Here is a 17,525-nt window from a genome sequence, read left to right on the forward strand (position 1 = left end):
AACTCAGAAGTAACTTTAAGAGAAGGCAGTTCAAGCCAAGTGGCAGCTGCAGAGCTGGCCAGTCTGTCCTGAGTGGCCGAGCGCGGTTCCGGTTCCTGGATGACTGGGTGAGAGACTCAGCTTTGAGTGGCCCCAGAGGCTGCTGTCATCGCTGCTCACAGCAGAATCATGGAGTGAGAGAGCTGGGGGACCAGAGTGGGGGACACTGAGGCCTGGAGAAGCTGCAGAACTTGCCCAGATCACACAGCTGGCGATTGACAGAGCTGTAATCCCAAATCCATGCACCTCCCACACCCATGTGGCTGTAGTATAGAGAAAAGGTACTAGGTGGATGTTCAGGGGACACCTGTCATCCAGCTCCTCTGGGACACGGTGGGACCTGGATCTGGGTCCTGAACACGCACCCCATTGCAGCCCTGCCACCTGTGTTCTGAGTGGTCATGGGCCACCCAAACCCCAGAGCTTGTTTCCTCATCTCTAAAAGGAGTAACTGCAGTCGCTTCCCAAAGTATTAGCAAGAGCTGCAAAACCCCGACATGTGCAAGCACTAGCCCCTCATGAGACGTGTTCAGGGCGTGCGGTTAACTTCGAGTCTACCTTCCCCTTCTGGGAGGGACGGCACCCTGACGAGGAGTACTGAGTGCAGAATGAAGTGCCGGGTGACGTATAGACCTGGGAAGAAGGGAAGAGAGGGCAGAGTGGTAATACACAGGGCAGGTGGTGGAAGCACGGAAGAGGGAGGAGCGCGGGCTCCCTAGTGGAAGGGCAGGACAAGCTGTCCACAGAGACCGGCCAGGCCCCAAGAGGCTGGATTCAGTGAAAAGACCCTTGACTGAGTCAGCAGCATGTTAACAAGGTGGTTACCCAGTGTGCCCACGGTGAGTCTCAGCCACCTCATTGCACCCCCAACTTGGGCAGAGGGGTGCTGCAGCCACCCTTCCTGGGGGAACATGCCCTCCCTTGCAGGAGAGGAAGTGGGCCCAGCCTCGGCAGCACTAGTTGGGGTCATTCTCAGATTGCCTTGGAAGGGGAGCTGGATGGGTAAGGAGATGGTCTGGAGTGCTAGCCAGTCAGCGCTCCTCCAAAGAGTGGACTCTGCCGCTGTCGTTAAGAAGAGAAGGCAGTTTAAAAAAACAAATGCTCTGGTCTTCACAGGTGACACAGAACGCTTCCAGGGCTCACCTGGGTTTTCCTCTGCTTTGCACCCGATGGCTTCTCTTATCTGCCTGATTGCCTTCTTTACACATTGCCTTCCCCAGCATTAGCTGGCACTTTTAGCATAAGATGGTGGATAGATAGCCTGAATGTGGGGAGGAGGGGGAGGGGAGGAGGGGGAGCTGATAGCCCAGGAAACGCCCCGAGCTTAGTTAGCTGTCACTCACCTTGGGGGAAGGAGGAGCTGACGCTTGAGGGCTGGATGGTGAGGTCTGGCTCAGTTGAACTGATGTGCCCTTGCCCTGCTGGGGAGCACAGGGCACAGATGATGGGAATGAAACTGACCAGCCTCTGGGCTGAACGTCACTTTTCTGAGCAGGTGGGAAAAGGGTTGGGAGGGAAAAGGTGATGGGGTAGGAGGTCTGAAAGAACTAACTTCCTAAACATGCTTTAGGGCAGCTTTAGGACAGAGCCTTACAAACCCAGACTCTGGAGCCAGATTGCTTCAGTTTGAATCCCATCGTACCACTAGCTATGTGACCTTGGGCAAATTAATTTAACCTCTGTGCCTCAGTTTCCTTATTTAGAAATGGGAATAATTGTACATTCCACTCAGGGTGTTTGTGTAGAGCGGTTAGAACAGCCCCTGGCACAGAGTCAGCTCTCGATAAATGTTAGCTACTGTCCTTCTCCTTACCATCACTGTCGTCAGCAGCATCACCATCATCATCATTTGTTCCTTAGCCAACTCCAGGGGCAGCATAGCATGTTGGAAAAGATGAGTTGGTAGGTCTGGTTCTGGTCTTGGCCCTGCTATTTGCCAGCCTGGGATCTGGTATTTTCTACATCTGTCAAGTTGGGAGGTTGGACAGGTCCACTGCATACCATCTTCTGGACATCGAGGCACAGAGAAAATGACACCTTCATGAGGTGTGCTGGGTAAATGGTCCCTGAGCTATACCCATGGGGCCAAGAAGATCAATAACGGCACCCAGGCTAGGAAGCCCTGGACTAGATAATCACTAAGATTCCTTCTAGGCCCAGAGTTGCCCTGTTAACACAGGTGAGAGACTGTTCATGGCAGGGGAATGAACACTGGACTCTGCAGTCAGGGAATCTGGGTTCTAGTCCTGGCTGGTCAGGACCTACTGTGGGGTCTTGGGAAAGTTTCTCAGGCTCTCTGGGCCTCAGAGGTTTGGACTAGATGATCTCTAAGGTCTCTTCCTGCTTCAAGATTTGTTAACTTTGTGAGTACAGGTTTCCCTGGGAGATGAAGTTGGTCCCTTCTTCCAGGAATTTCCATCCCCTTTCTCTTCCTCCTGTTGGCTCCCTGGATCAGGCTGGAAACTTGGCAGTGTTGGGAGGTGGGGGAGGGGGGCTGGAAGAGCACAAACGGGGCCCTTCCTCTAAAGCTTCCCCTTTCTGGCCTTCAGTTGTGGGTGCAGAGTAGAAGGGGTGTTACCACATTAGCTCATCTTTCTCTTGAGAATGTACTCTGCCCTGATATTTTGATAAAGAAATCTGGGCACAGGCACCTCCCTGAGTGCACTGCTGCGGGTGAGTGGGTCGTGGCTTATCTGTCTAGACCCAGCACAGACCAATGGTGGAGGCAAGGGGACCTCGAACGTGAGCCTTGCCCACTGAAGACAGGCCTCCACAGCCTGAAGAGGTTTAGGTGTTCTCCACGGAGCTGTGCCTTAGAGGACAGGTGGCTGCCCTTCCCTAATCGCACCGTACACATGCTGCCATGCTTTTGCGGGGCCAGGCCCTGGCCCTTCAGGTTCTCTGGAAGCTGTCAGAGAATAAGGGAGAAGAAAAAAACATTCTAAGCTTCAAATTAAGAGATGAAAAATAAAATCTCCAAATTGCAGCAAAGTCTTGAAGTCAAATCTCTGCCTTACATCCCACTCTGTCCCCCCTCTCTGGTCCCAAGCTTGTTTGAGTCCCCTGGTGGCAGCGTGTAAGCCATGGGGAAGGACGCTTGGGGACGGCGAGTCCTGACTGGGGCAGGCCCTGCTCTTTAAAAGTAGCCCCCAGCACACATGCCGAAAAATGAAGTCCAAAGCAATCTAAATAAATAAAAGATGGGGAAAAAAGTTTTTAGAAATCTGTGTTTACTCTGGCACGCGACTGGCCTCCACTGCTTTTGACATATTAGGAAAATTTTTGGCGGGGACCCATTAGAAGCGCTTAAAAAGGCATATGTTTCTTTTCAGAATACAAGGGGCTTGGAATGTATTGTCTAAACAAAATTCTTATGAATTTTTGATTCATTTTTAAAATATATACCTATATGAATGTTTGTTTCATTTGTGCTTTCTGTGGTATTAACTTCCTTAACTCCCTTCCTCAGACCATTTGAAATAATTATTTTACTGACTATTTTTGCCAATTGTGTGGCCTTAGCGATCTATATTCCCTTTCCAGAAGATGACTCCAACGCCACCAATTCCAACCTGGTAAGTCCACCGTCCGCACCCCGCCCCCCGCCCCTTGGTGGAGGATGGAGCCTGGATCACACGGATTCACGTTGGGATGTGGGAGAGAGGCGCGAGTTGTGTTTGACGTGTGCAAAAGTGCTGCCACACTCGGATCTTCAGTGCTGTTTTGCTCTTTATTCAGATCAGCACCTGTCTCATCACCGCCTGTTTTCAGAAGGAATATTCCAGTTAGGCAGCAGTGAGCTCTGCGTGTGTGCTTGTGTTTTGAGTAGCTGTGACGTGCTGTGTGAGCTGCAGGTGTTGGCGGGAGGAGTGCTTCTGGGATTATTTGTTGAGTTGATATTCAGTGCCTTTGTGCCATTGGTAGGGTTTGCTCAGGAGATCTGGAGGATTGTTGCACGATAAATAATTTCTAGGAAGCTTTTAGGAAAGTTTGCTTTTGCAGCCAAGATGTATTATTTAGTTGAAAAGGTTTTATTTTCTTGGGAAAGGCAGCTTTCCATTTGGATTGTTGGGAGGCCAGTGCTGGCAATTTGAGGTTAGAATCTGTCCATGGAAAAAGTGCAGAGTGTGTTTACTTTTGGCTGAGCGTGAAGTCATTACAAAGGCCTCTGCTCCGTCTGGGCATGGGAGGAAAAGAGCTCTGGAATGCAGCTGGCAAAATTGGGGCACTCTGGGATGCCTCTGCTACAGGCCCGTAGGAAAATCCTGTCTCTCTCCCCCTACCCTGCAAAGACACCATAACTTACCGTGTAATTCCCACAAAGCGCATCTTTCCCCTGTCGTCAGCACCTTCCTCTAGCTAGTGAGACTGGACTGCCTGACGAGGTGGTTTCTAAAAGAAGCAGGAAGGTTACAGGAGTCTCCTCTCCGTGGTACGGCTGCTCCTCATGTCATGGGTGTAATTCTTTTGCTTTTTAACTTTTGACATTTTCTTTGGCTCCTTCAGCAAGTAAATCTGATGCGCGTTTTAAACTTCTCTGCCGTTTTCCCACTTTTTACAATTAGCGCCAGCTCCATATTGAGTACGGTGTTGGGTGCGAGCCAGGCTGCTGCGTCTTATGGCTTGCCTTGGGGCCGTGTGTTGGAGACAGGTTCCAGAGCTCGCCAGCGAGCGCCGAGTGATGACATGGCCAGAGTTGGCCGGCAGAGCATTAGCCACAGTTCATGCGGGCTTCTGAGGTGTGACCTTGTCTCTTAATAGGCAAGAAATCTTTACTGTGTCAAAATAAACACAAGCAAAGTGTCTCCCAAATGTACCCTGGAAAAGCATCCCCTGGAGAGGAGCATCTCTCATTGGTTACACTTCCTCTGTGTGCACCTTCCTCCCCCACCCCGGGGCTCCCCAAAACCCCTGCAGCTTAACACTTAATGTGCATCTTATAAAAAGAAAAATTGTGTCTTGTTCTGAAGCCAGTGAAGCTTTGGGTCTACTCTAGGCCCAGGCAGTTGTGAAGTGGGGAGAGGAGTGTGCTTGATCTTAGGCCCCAGAGATGGCACCATCACAGGGACCTTGTTATGCAGGGCGCTTGGGGAGCTCCAGGAGAGGGAAGCCTGGGCTGGCTGAGGTCCCTTCCGGGAGGTGGAGGGGAGAAACCCCACCATAGAGTGAAGGGGGTATTCTAAAACTAAGTGGTGATGATGGTTGCACAACTGTATAACTTTACTAAAAATCATTGAGTCCTATACTTACATTGGGAAAATTTTATGGTATGTAAATTATACCTCAATAAAGCTGTTTTTTAAAAAAGAATAACACCAGCATGCGAGCCCACACCTCTCAAGGCCTCACAGGGTCAGGCTTCTGTTGCCTGTTGCTCCTCTGTTCCTTCCCAATGAAGGGTGAGGTTAGATAGGTGGAAGGGGCGGGGGGACAGCCAGTGAACTTAGTGACATTACACTAGGAGTTTGAGGAGTGCAGAAGAGAGTGTGGGAGTTTGAACAGGGGCTTCAAGTTGCTAAGGCAATTCCTACCTCTGTCAAGCCATGAGTCAGGCAGAGACTTACTAAATTAAGGAGGTAGGGTCAGGTTTCCTCCATCCTAAATACACACACACACACGCGCGCGCGCACACACACACACACACACACACACAGACACACTTCCCTAATTCTGCTAGCTCTATCCCTGAGCTTCCTTTGATGGAGAGAGCGATATATGTATAAATTTTTAATTTTAGGTTTTTTTTGAGAAAGAGTCTGTGTGTGCCACCTCTGCCAGTTCATTTTTGCTCTGTCTTCAACTCCTTGCTGTCTGTCTTCCATCCCATCTCTAGAATGTAACAGATATAGATCTCAGTTGGCAAACTCAGGAAGGAAAGAAATGTGACTTGTTTTTCCTTTCCTGTAACTGAACATGATGTCCGGTTGGAGACTCCCTTTGGCCTGGAGGCATAAACCTTGTCTCTGTAAATGCAGGGCTCTCAGCCCATTCCCTGGAGGTGTAGCTTAGTTCTGGGCACTTCTCTAGGGCCACTGCATTATGGGGCCGAGGGGAAATACTGCTCTTGGCGTGGTCGATCCACACTGTTGAAATGGCCTTGTCCCTTCTAGAAGGATCTTGGTCTTTGATCCCTGCGGGTAGTATGGTCTCTTGTTCCCCAACATGGAGTCTCTTCAGCTCTGCTTCTCTCTTGGCCACTTCTGGGGCTGTGGGAATGGGGACAGGGTGAAGATTTCAAGGGCCCCTTCTCAAGGGCACAGTCCAGGGTCTCACTCATTTTTGTTTCCTCTCTAATACTCCCATATTCACCATCTTGAGATCTTTGTTTGGACAGTGTCGTCCAATAGACCCCTTCTCTGGTCTTCCAGACTGTCATCAATGCCCTGACCTATGCTCGTTGAACCCAGAAGCCACAGTCTGACTCCTTTTCTCTGCATTCCACTGTCATACCTTCTCTGGGGCAGTGAAAGCCACCGACTTAATGTGGGGGGGCACGGTGGCCAAGGAGTATTAGAAAACCCCTAAAACAAGGAACCAAGCAAAACCCACATCAGCTTATAGATCAGGATATTATTCTACCCCATGGACATAACCAATATGAGTATAATGATCTGGGTCCTCCTCTTCCTCCTCCTCTCCACAGCATCTTATGTTGTCAAATGCCCCTTTGCAGAACTCTTTTACCCCTTGGCTTTGGGACGTAGTTGCTATTAAGTCTCCTATCTCTCTTACCATTTTCTTCCTGCTGCTTTTAGCTTCTCTTCTTGCTTCTACTGGAACTTTTTCCAGGGTGCTATCCTGGCCCTCTTATTTTATTTTTCTGTGCTCTCCCTTGGTGAGCTCAGCTACTTCCACAATTGACCTTCCCTTTCTAGGCAAATTGTTCCCAGACTTACGTCTCCAGCTCTAAGCTCTTTCTGAAGGCCTGGACCAGTATTTTCTACATTAGAGAGGCCTGTGAACCAGTGCAGTGACTCTTGAAACCAGCTTGATTATTACAACCACCTGGAGAGCTTCAACGATACGGATTCGATGCTTTGATAGATCTGATCAAATTTGGTAGTTCTGGGGCATGGCCTCGGAATATGCATTTTGAAAATTCCTCACTGGGGGAGGGGCCTAATGATCCGTCAACTTTGGGAGCTACTGACCTCTTGGATAGAGCAGAATTTGAGTTGGGCAGACCTGGGTTCAAATCTTAGCTTCACCACTTTGTAACTCTGAGTCTTAGTCTGAAGTTATTTGGTCTTTCTGAACCTCAGTTCCCTGGCCTGTGAAATGGAGGTGACGTCCCCTCACAGGGTTCTGGGGAAGGATAAGGCAGACGATGAGCATGAAGTGCCCAGTGAGGTCTTGGCACACGGTCATGTGTGCCAGGAAGTCTTGCTGATACCTCAAACAAACAAGCACGGATAGAACTCTGCCTCACTCCCGTCACACAACCCGTCCCCCAAAGAAAACGAACAAAACCCTACACGAACATCCCTGGCCCGGTCAGTGGCGTTGCTGACCTTCTTGTCACGCAAAGTCATCTTGAACACCTTCTTCCCCTCACTGTGCTCAGCTGACCAGGCACCCAGATGTGGAAATTTTTATTGGCAACATATCACATTTATCCTTTTTTCTATTTCCAAAGTCATTTGTTTAAACTTTCTGTGCCTTAGTTTCTTCATTTGTAAAATGGGAATAGCAACAATAATAGGATCTATCTCACAGGTTGCCGTGAGGATTAAACGAGACAAAACATATAGAAGATTGCTGTAGTCAGGGCTCAGTGTTAGGTATTATTGTTGCCGTTGTTACCATCATGCCATCCCCATCATCCCAGCCCAGGCCCTCACTGTCCTTTGCCTGGACTAGTACGATAGCCTCTTTCCTGGTGTTGTACCTCTAATGTCTCTTTCCATGGGTCCATCTTATGCTTCTTCAGTCATTTGGCAAACATCCATGCCAAGAGCCAGGCACTATGTTTGGGATACTTCAAGAGACAGACCCCATGTCTAACAGAGAAGATTAACATGTAAACGGATGTTTGCAAATAGTGAAAGGTCTTACAAGGGGTCAGGGCGTAGGGAGGAAGGACTGATTCATTTTGCTTTTGGGAAAGGAATAAGGAAAGGCTTCACGTGGGAGGACATATTTGAGTTGCATCCCCCAATAAGAGGTGATTTCCAGGCCAAAAGCGGCATTTCAGGCTGAGGTATATGCATGTGGAAAGGCCCTGTCGTCGTGCCCTTTATGACCAGAGGACAGGGTGCTGATTTCAAGTGAATGAGAAGAGCCAGGTGATGAGGGACTTCATAGCTCATGCCAGCAGTTGAACTTACCTGTGGGTGATGATGAGGAGACCCTGAAGATTTTCAGAGTGGGCGAGTGCTGGGTCCAGAGGCATATTTTCGAAAGGGTGCTTTTACAGCATGAGGAAGATGGCTCAGAGGGAGGCCTCACTGTTTGTGAAGAGAAAAGGAAACTGCAGAAGTCCAGATGCTAGTGACAGTAGGGATAGACAGGAGGGTGGTGGATCTAGGGGGTGAACTTGCCTGGGCTTGTGACCAGCTGGACACTATGGACAGAGGAGAGAGCTGACTCCCGGGATGGTGTTGTGGGTAACTAGGTGCCATCAGCCAGGAGAAGGACTTGAGGAGAAAGGTCACATTTAAGGGGGGGCATGAGGGGTACAATTTGGGATTCGTTAAGTGAGGAGCCCATGGAATGTGCAGGTGGAGATGTCCACCAGGCAGTCAGTATGGGTCAGGAGCTCAGGGGACAGTTCATGCTGAAGAGAGAGACTTGGGGGGAGTAGGAGGATGGGTGGAAGGAGAAGCCACAGGCCTGGCTCAGAGCACCAGGGTGGAGGGGAGAGGAGCTGAGTGCCAAGGCTGGAGACTGGGGAGCACTGTGTGTGCGGAGTGGGAGGATGAGGAGGAGCCAAGAACGGGCGTGAGGCAGGTTTGGCCTGAGAGGCAGGAGGGGAATCGGAGAGAGTGGAGTCAGAAGCTAAGGGAACAGGAAGTTTAAAAATATGAAAGAGGGATGGGCTGCTGGTTCAGACTTGTCTTGATGACAACTCAAGGCCACCAACAAGAGGCCTGGCCTGTTGTGAGGAGAGCTGAGCTTAGGGCTCCATGCAGGAGCAGTGGACCTCAGTCGTGTTTGTACCCTCACCAAGGCCCTGGAGTAGTAGGTGCATCGTGAGCTTCATTGACTGAAATATTCCCCTTGTGCCAGAACATAGTTCCCAAATTATTTAAGTACCCCTAATATGAAGCCTGAGAATTCCCCTGTTACTTGCAGTTTTTTTTTTTTTTCAAATGAAGAATTGCTCTTTCAGAGTCCTGCTCTGAGAAATACAAAGGAGAGATGATGATGCACCTACAGCAGTGGTTCTCAAATCTCAGTGGCATTAGAATAATATGGAGAGCAGGTTAAAATGCATATTCCCAGGCCCTGCCCCCAGAGAGTCTGAGTATGGTATGGGCCGGGGAGTCTGCACTTTAGCAGGCTCCCCTGGTGATTCTGATGCAGGGCTTATGGGCTGCTCTTTGAGAGCAGTGACCTAGAATGTTCACCATCGTATGAGTGGATCACCTTCAGCTCCGTCTCTCCAGTCTGCTGCTGTCTGCCCACAAGCTCTCTCGAAGGTCCAAACAGAAAGATGAGACACGTCAACTGCCGAGAGGTTTCCCACTCTCTTCGGTTCAAGAATAATCTATTTAGCAAAGCACATGCACACTGGCACAGAATTAGAAGAGTCTTCTTTTCACATGTACTTGCAAGTTCACATCTGCGCTGCTCCTGCCTGCAGATTTGTCACCTTCCATCCACTCGCGCAGACCTCTCCTTTCTCCCACCTGCTTAATATAATCCCTATTTATTTTTCTAGCACTTTGCTTTCTTCTCTTTCCAAGAGATGAAAAATATTCCAGTCTAGAGTTTTTTTAGATTGTTCTCTCATTATTTAAGTACAAGTCTGTTTGTTTTATGCTCCAACATACACTTTTGTACCCAAATCCATGATCTTTATCTTTTCCTCATGCTAGTGAAGCATAATGAAACCTGAACTCGCCCGTGATGTGACGTTTCTTTCTTGTTGTTCACAGTCTCCTTATTGGCAGTGCCACCCACTCTGCAGTACATGGTTTATAGTATACCAACTGTACACCCGTTCTACCAGTAGCTGTTACCCAGTAGGTAAATTGTATGATGTCTAGGGAGCAACCTCTGCGAGCTGAGCGAACTCATTGTGTGTGGAAAACTCCCAAACCCTCAGGTCCACAAAGACTTGGCTTGAGTCGAAATAGTAAGACAATATATTTGGCATTTGACCTTGTGTAAAGAACAGTGCTGTGCACTCTCTGGAGTGAGAGCCAGGCTTGAAGCGGAAGTGGAGAGGAGAAAGGAAGAGGCCAGAAAAGGAATCGTTTTGGGGCTGAGCTTTTCTTCTCCACTGGGGCTGGGGGAGGAGAGAGCTCAGGGGAAGGGGTTCATCAGAGGGGCTTGAGCTAGACCAGGAAGAAGGTTGGGATGTCCGATTTTCCCATTTATCGCTGTGAAATTGGGGCAGTAATGACAGTGCCATCATAGGCTGGTTGTGAGGATTAAATGAGTTAACCTGCTGAGAGCCATGCCTGGCTCAGGCAGATGTGTGTTGTCCTTTGGAATTCACAACCAGAGGCTGAAAGCCATCCCCGCGTCCCTGGAGGTAAGTCAGAATCAGAGGCACTTCAGGCTAGCTTTTGCCTCAAAAGGGTGGGAGAGGAGACAAAAAGCTCTTGTTTCTGGCAACTCTGATCCAGCAAGATTGGCGAGCGTCTGTGCGTGCCTCACCTCGTTGTCTCACTACAGAGGGAGGGAAGCAGAGAGGCATTCATGCCAAAGGAAGAGCCGCAAATGGAGAGGCTTGGGTGGCCGGTGGAGACTCTACTCCCCACAGGTGTTTTGTGCCTGGAACAACCCTGTGTCCCTTCCCAGTCATAGCACAGGGAGCCAGGGTGTGCCTGAGCACTGTAAAGTTGAGGTTCCCCCATTCCCACACGGTGCTGGACTAAAGACACCCCCACGGGGTCCTGCATGCGGACTACCACCAGTTCTGAGGTGAAGCTGAAGCCTGCCCAACGGGCTCTGGAGGGATGTGCGGCCCCGAGTCAGAGGCTTCTATTTGAGAAGTGAGTCAAGATGCCAGCTGGAGTGTCCCTAATCTCCCTGCAGTGAGCTGTGGTTTCTTTTGTCATCATGTTTGCCTAAGAGTGAGAAGTCTTTGGGGGCTTTCGTGCATCAACAATAATGATCGTAACAAAACGAGGTGTATTATTGTTATCTTGCATGTGTCATCCTAATGCACCAGACACACACACTTTGCATAAATACTAGGGTTATGAATGTACTAATAGATATTGCAGGTAACAAGCAACGTAGCTGCTGCATCATATGCTAACCCTCTCCGTGCCATGTGGTGAGAGGGGAAGCAGGGTGGGGAGGCAGCGTGTCGAGTTGTCTTTAGATGGGAGAATAGCCTGACACTGTGTTGGGAAAGCACTTCAGCTGAGGACGATCTCTTCTCTCAGGTTCCAGTTGAACTGTCTAAGTGAGACCTGGGCAGGGTGTGTCTTAATAGCTCTTCTGGAGCCAGGGTTACAGGTGTTGACCTAGGAAGAGAGACCTGGACTGTGTGGCCTTAGTCACTTAACCTTTCTGTATGCAACTCTTCTGGCAAATGGGAGTAATAAAACCTGCTTAGTCATGATAATTGCCTTTATTGAGTGACCACCAGGTGCCGGTGCTTTGCACACACTCTTCTGAATCTCCACAACAATAAGTTAGAGGGTAGAGGATTTATCCCTCTTGCTTACCACTCTGTCCCCAGTGCCTTGAGCAGTAACTGGTATGTGTCAGGCTCTTGATAAATATTTGCTGAGTGAATGAATGGGTGAGTGAATGAACCCTGCTAGGTAGTGTCCCTTTATTTCAGATGAGGAAATAGAATCTCAGAGAAGCAGAGTGACTTGGTGAGCAGGTGGTAGAGCCATAATTTGAATTCAAGACTGTGTGAAACCATGGCTTAAGCTCTTTGCTCTGTTCTCTGGTGTATGTAGGGTTGCTGTGAGCATAGAATGAGGTAGATGGGAAATGTTTCAAAGATTGAATACTCTACAGCATTATTAACAGATATTTTAAAAAATAAACTTTGTTCTGTTGTAAAATAAATTTGGTAAATGCTGAGATAACCAAATTTAAACAAAGTACTTTATTGTAAGACTTCTCAGAGTCTTTAACACAATAACAGTAGGTGCTGTTTCTGAGTTTGTTCCAAGTGCGGACACTGAAGTGCTTTGTATATGTTAAAGCATTTAAGCATCATAATAACGCGATGAGATGGATACTGTTGTTATCCCATTTTACAGATGAGGACACTGATGCTCAGAGAATTGAAATAATTTGCCCTGTGAAACATAGCTGTGAAGGGAAGACACTGTCGTGTAGACACGGGCGATTATCTCCAGGTGTGTGTGCTTAACTGTGATGCGACAGCTGCCTGGGTGTTAAGGTGCCCCAGGACTCCCTGTACCAGGCAGGGCAGGCGTAACCTTTCCAACCCTTACCATCACAGACACTTGAGCAATGGTATTCCTTGGAATGCGCTGAGGTAAGTGAGCTACAGAAATGTCACAGTTTAAACCACACACAGACGAGAAAACCCTCGCTCCAAGCACCGATGCCATTAGGAGAAAGGACAGAGCTGGGCGCAGGACACGACATGTTGCAAGGCGAGTGCAGCAGAGAGGCCAGCGAAGCCCACCAGGTCGGCCACATGAGGAACCTGGCGTTTCGGATTGGATGGCAGGCTCCCTGCTAGAGTTGTGCTTCATCTGCCCGTCATAGGCCCTCGAGGGCCTGGGGCAGCTGTCTGACTCAGTGTTCCCTCACTAAACATTTCAGAGAAGGCATTGTCTGCGCTGCACTTGCCAGTGGATGGGGTGAGAGGACATGATGCTTTGAAGTCTAAGTATGGTGACACTTCTTGCTCCGTTTTTATCCATCTGTATTCATTTTGGGGGTAAAATGTTCCACATATATTCACACTCTATGTAATAGAACCACTTTCATGTACCAAGCTCCTTTTAATTTAAGTATATTTGAAGAAAGTCTTTCTAGAATATAAAATACGCATCCTTGAATCCTTAAAAGAAAAATTCTGAACATATTTCATCCTTTTTTGGGACTGCACAATCATTAGAAATTTCAGTGCTTGAGCCTGCTGTAATACCGTGAAGCCATTGGGAGAGCGAAGGAGCCTCCACGTGGTCCCAGAACACTGTGATCCCAGGGCTGTGGGCAGAGCTCTCACATACCACTCCTGTTGTGGTGTCTGCCTGCTCCCGGACCTGCCCTGTAATTGGCTGCTCCCTCTCTCCTGTGGGCTTGGAAACTAGATAACCAAATCCATTATAGTTATGTGCAAGTAAGAATAAATAGACTCTGATTGAGGAGGCTCACTTATGAATAAAGTGCATTAGCTTCAATTTATGGATTTTATAACAGTGATTTTGGCTTCTCAGAAGCCGTTTTTCGCTTTATTCCCTTCGTTCTCACTGATTTCTGTATGATTGAAGTTGTTGGATTAGTGCCTTCCAACTAGTAATAATAGCTACCCCCCCTCTCATGTAGCCCACGCATATATTGCTGGCATATTGCTGTCACTGTTCTAAGTATGTTCTAAGCTCATTTAGTCCTCTCAACAACCCCATGAGAATTCTATTATTATTACAATCATCCCATTTTAAAGATGAGGAAAAAGAGGCACAGAGAAATGAACTAACTCGCCCCAAGGTGCACAGCTGTGAGGCGATAGAGCTGGGTTTCCAGCCCAGGTCTGTGCCTCTCAAGTCCATGCCCTGAACTGCTGTGCTCTGTGGCCTTCCTCAGGTGTATGGGGAGGGATATTTTGCCTAGAATATGGTCCTTTAGTTACTGGGGACTCAGCTAGCGTTTATGTGACACATGTGATGATCTCTTTACCAAGGGATGCCAAAGGAGGAGTGACAATGAATGCGGGAGATGCAGCCTCAGGCTGTGTTAAGGCTGAGGGGCATGGCCCTGGAGCCCCTGCTCGGTGCATCCGGACAGTGTGGGAGGTGGGCGAGGAAGAGGCTCATTTCCATCACTGCTGCCTGAGCGGGAGTCTTGGGTTTGAGGCTTTCTTCTCCCAAAGCCCAGTGATGCGTATTAGCTGAGATCCTCAACCTGAGGCCCCCAGGCCTCCTCCTACAGAGATGAGAACCTCTGGTTGGGGTGGGGACCCAGATCAGCCTGATTCTGAGACAAGCTTAAAACCTGAATGAGCTTTCTTGGGGACTGAATCATTGGAAGCAGTTCCCTGGAGGTCCCTGGGCCCACATTTGAACTCAGGGCTCTGTTGGGACCTCAGTCAGTACAGTCTAGTGTCAGGGCCAGGAGAGTTGGATGTCGGGGGCCTCAACAGCACCCAGCCCTGCGAGAGCCATGTCCCGTTCATGCTTAAGGCTTCACGGGATATCCCGAGCCCTCAAGGCTCTGCTGGAGACGTGAAGACATTATGGAGCCGCGGCCTAAAGCACAGGGATGTGTGATGGGTAGCGGAAGAGCACTGAGCTGGGAATCATAGTCTCGGGTTCTAGCTCCAGTTTGGCCACTGACCAGTGGCATGGCCTTGTCACTTTACTGCCCTAGACTTGAGGTTTCTCGACTGTGAAATAAAGGTAATAACTCCTACCTTACAGAGTCACAGCAAGGCTCAAATGAGAGGATGTATGTAAATGCTCTGGAAAATGCAAAGTGCCATAGAGATGTAGCCGTGTTATCACAATGACTGTTACTACTGTTATTAAAACCAGACAGATATATTTTGTCTCTGATGCCTTCTTTTCTGGCATATTCCTCTGTGAACCTTTTCCCTCAGCCTCCTCTCTGGTCACACTCTCAAGATAACTTAGAGATGCAAAAGAACAGAAAGCCAAGTTCCAAATTTAGTTCCTGACCTTTCCAAGATGGATGGTGAGCCATGACTTGCTTGCTGCTGAGAGCTCGGCTGGGCTGCCGGAGCCTGGGGAAGCCAGGCGAGGGGACAGTGGCATGTCCTTGACTTTGTGTGAAGGCCTGGAACCACCATCCCCTCACATGGGTAGCCCCTTACTGGGTCGCTCATTCTGTGCACTTCCTGTTTTCTCCTTGGGTCTGGTTTAACTCTGGCACGGCTGTGTGGGGCTGTTGAGTCGGTCCTCTCACGCTGTCCTGCGGCTTGCAAAGCCTTCCTCAAGTACACAGTAGAAGTGGTGTGAAAACGCTGGGCTTCTCTCTCCGTGCTCTAGGGCACACAGTCAGAAACATGGCTTGTGAGTCCTTAGGAACGGGGTCGGGCGTTGAGAGTAAGGAAGGATGGGCATGTCCAGGAGAGAACCTCACGAGCTGTACAGGGGCTTCTGCTGGTCTGACCACAAGGGCTGTGGGACTTATGGCTGGGTTAGGCCTGCCCAGGCCCAGGGAGCACAGCCTCAGAGCAGACTGTGCTTGCGGATGGATCTGGGCGTGTGGAGAAGGCAGGTGGCAGGGCCTGGATATTACGCTTGAGGGCTGGGCCACGTTCGCAGTTCAAGACGCAGTTGTGTTTGAATTGTGGCAGCTGAACGGGGTTCACGGGGATGGGCCTTATGGAGAAAGGTGTGAGGGCCGATGTGGCTCTGAGAACCACTTCTGCCAGGCTAATGAGAGAACGGTAGGAGAATGACTAGGTGGTTGCCACCAGCAGGCTGGGGTAACCCCCACTTTCCAGGCCCATCGAGGAGCATTCCAAAAGTTGGCTTCTCATCTCTCCCACCTCCACTGGCTTCTGCCTGTGTGGCCACACAGCAGTATGATCAGCGGAGTCTCCCATGAGTCCACAGGTGAGGCCAGTCTGAGCTGGGGCTGCCCAGAGTGGAGCTGCAGGCCTGGGAGTGTGTTTTGGGTGGGGAGGGAGGAGGAATAAAGGCAGAAGTATATGCCAGAGGAGAAGGGCATGGGGAAATGGGTAGCCTTGGTCTGCAGAATGCCGCCGACACGCCTTGCTGTGGTAGGTCGAATTCTGAGATGACCCCCAGTGACCCACACCCTTGCCTAGTCCTCTGCCTTGAGGGTGGGCCTGACCTGTGAATATGGTGGGTCAGCACTTCCATGATTAGGTTATGCTATATGACATAGTGACTTGAAGAAGGATGAGAAAAGGAAGAGGGAGGTCTGTCTTAGTCATGTGATCCCTTAAAAGTAACTGAGCTCTTCCTGGTGAGAAAGTCTCAGAGCGCAGGGGGTGAGATGCAGGAGCTGATCTCTGTTGCTGGTTTTGAAGATGGAGGGGCCCTTTAGCAAGGATCTGAGCATGACCTCCAGGAGCTGAGAGCGACTCCTGGATGACGGCCAGCAAAGAACTGGATTCTGCCAACAACCTGAATGAACTTGCAAGAGGACTCCAAGGCCCAGATAAGACACAGCCAGCTGTCCTGACTTCATCCTTGAGATGAGTGCCTGTCCTTCCGACCTACAGCGCTGTGAGCTAACAAAGGGGTTTTGTTTCAAGCCGCTAAGCTTATGGTAATTCGTCATGCAGCAACAGAAAACCAATATCTCCCCTCTCTCTCCACTTCCCTCCAGAACCGCTGGACTTGAGCAGGTCTCTGCCCCTTCACTTTTGGGCTTCTGCTCACATTGTTTCCTTCTGGGTCACTGTTTCCTCCACTTTGCCTGGCTTAATGCAACTGGTCCTTGGTGTCTCAGCTCAGACGTGGCTTTCACTGGAAGTTTCCCCTGAGCCCCAAAAGGCAACTTTGTGTGTTCATTCCTCTGGCTGACTATTATTCATCCTCAAAACTCAGGTTAGTAGGAAGGTTTCTCTGGCCCTCCACGTTTCCATAGCATTCTAGATATCTAAGCACTTTTAATCTCTTCTTTACTCAGGAATTCCTTCTTGACAACAGGAATTTTTTTCTCTCACAGTTCTGGAGCCAGAAGTCCAAAATCAAGGTGTCAGCAGGGTTGGTTCCTTCTGGGCTCTGAGGGAGAGTCTGTTCATGCCTCTCTCCTAGCTGCTGGTGTTGCCGGCGATGCTCGGCATTCGTTGGCTTCTAGACACGCCCCTCTCATCTCTGCCTCCACCTTCACGTGGCTTTCTCCCCTGGGGTCTGTCTCTCTGTGTCTAAATTGCCCTCCTTTTATAAGGGCACCAGTCATTGGATTAGGGTGGGCCCTAATCCAGTATAACCTTATCTTAACCCTATTTCCAAATAAAACCACATTCACAGGTACTGGAGGTTAGGACTTGAACATACCTTTCTGGGGGACACAGTTCAGCCCACAACACTCACTAGCAGTAACTTGTGTGTGAGCAGGGATCATGTGCATACAGTATCCAGCACAGTACCTGGAATACTGTAGGAGCTTAATACTTGTCTGCTGAGTGCCTGGCTGGGCTGCTACAGGCC

At 49.4% G+C, this 17,525-nt stretch overlaps 1 protein-coding gene across 3 annotated transcripts in view; it reads left to right on the forward strand.

Moving 5' to 3' along the window:
* CACNA1C (calcium voltage-gated channel subunit alpha1 C) overlaps positions 1-17,525 on the forward strand; it is a 714,534-nt gene that overhangs the window by 147,161 nt on the left and 549,848 nt on the right. For all 3 annotated transcript variants that reach the window (XM_087442974.1, XM_087442975.1, XM_004438792.3), the window contains exon 3: positions 3,509-3,614. In XM_087442974.1, the coding sequence (XP_087299100.1) occupies positions 3,509-3,614 (106 nt within the window). The remainder of the gene's footprint in view (positions 1-3,508; positions 3,615-17,525) is intronic.

Source organism: Ceratotherium simum, chromosome 17 (assembly GCF_057802395.1).
Source record: "Ceratotherium simum simum isolate JZ-2026a chromosome 17, ASM5780239v1, whole genome shotgun sequence".
Lineage (NCBI taxonomy): Eukaryota > Metazoa > Chordata > Mammalia > Perissodactyla > Rhinocerotidae > Ceratotherium > Ceratotherium simum.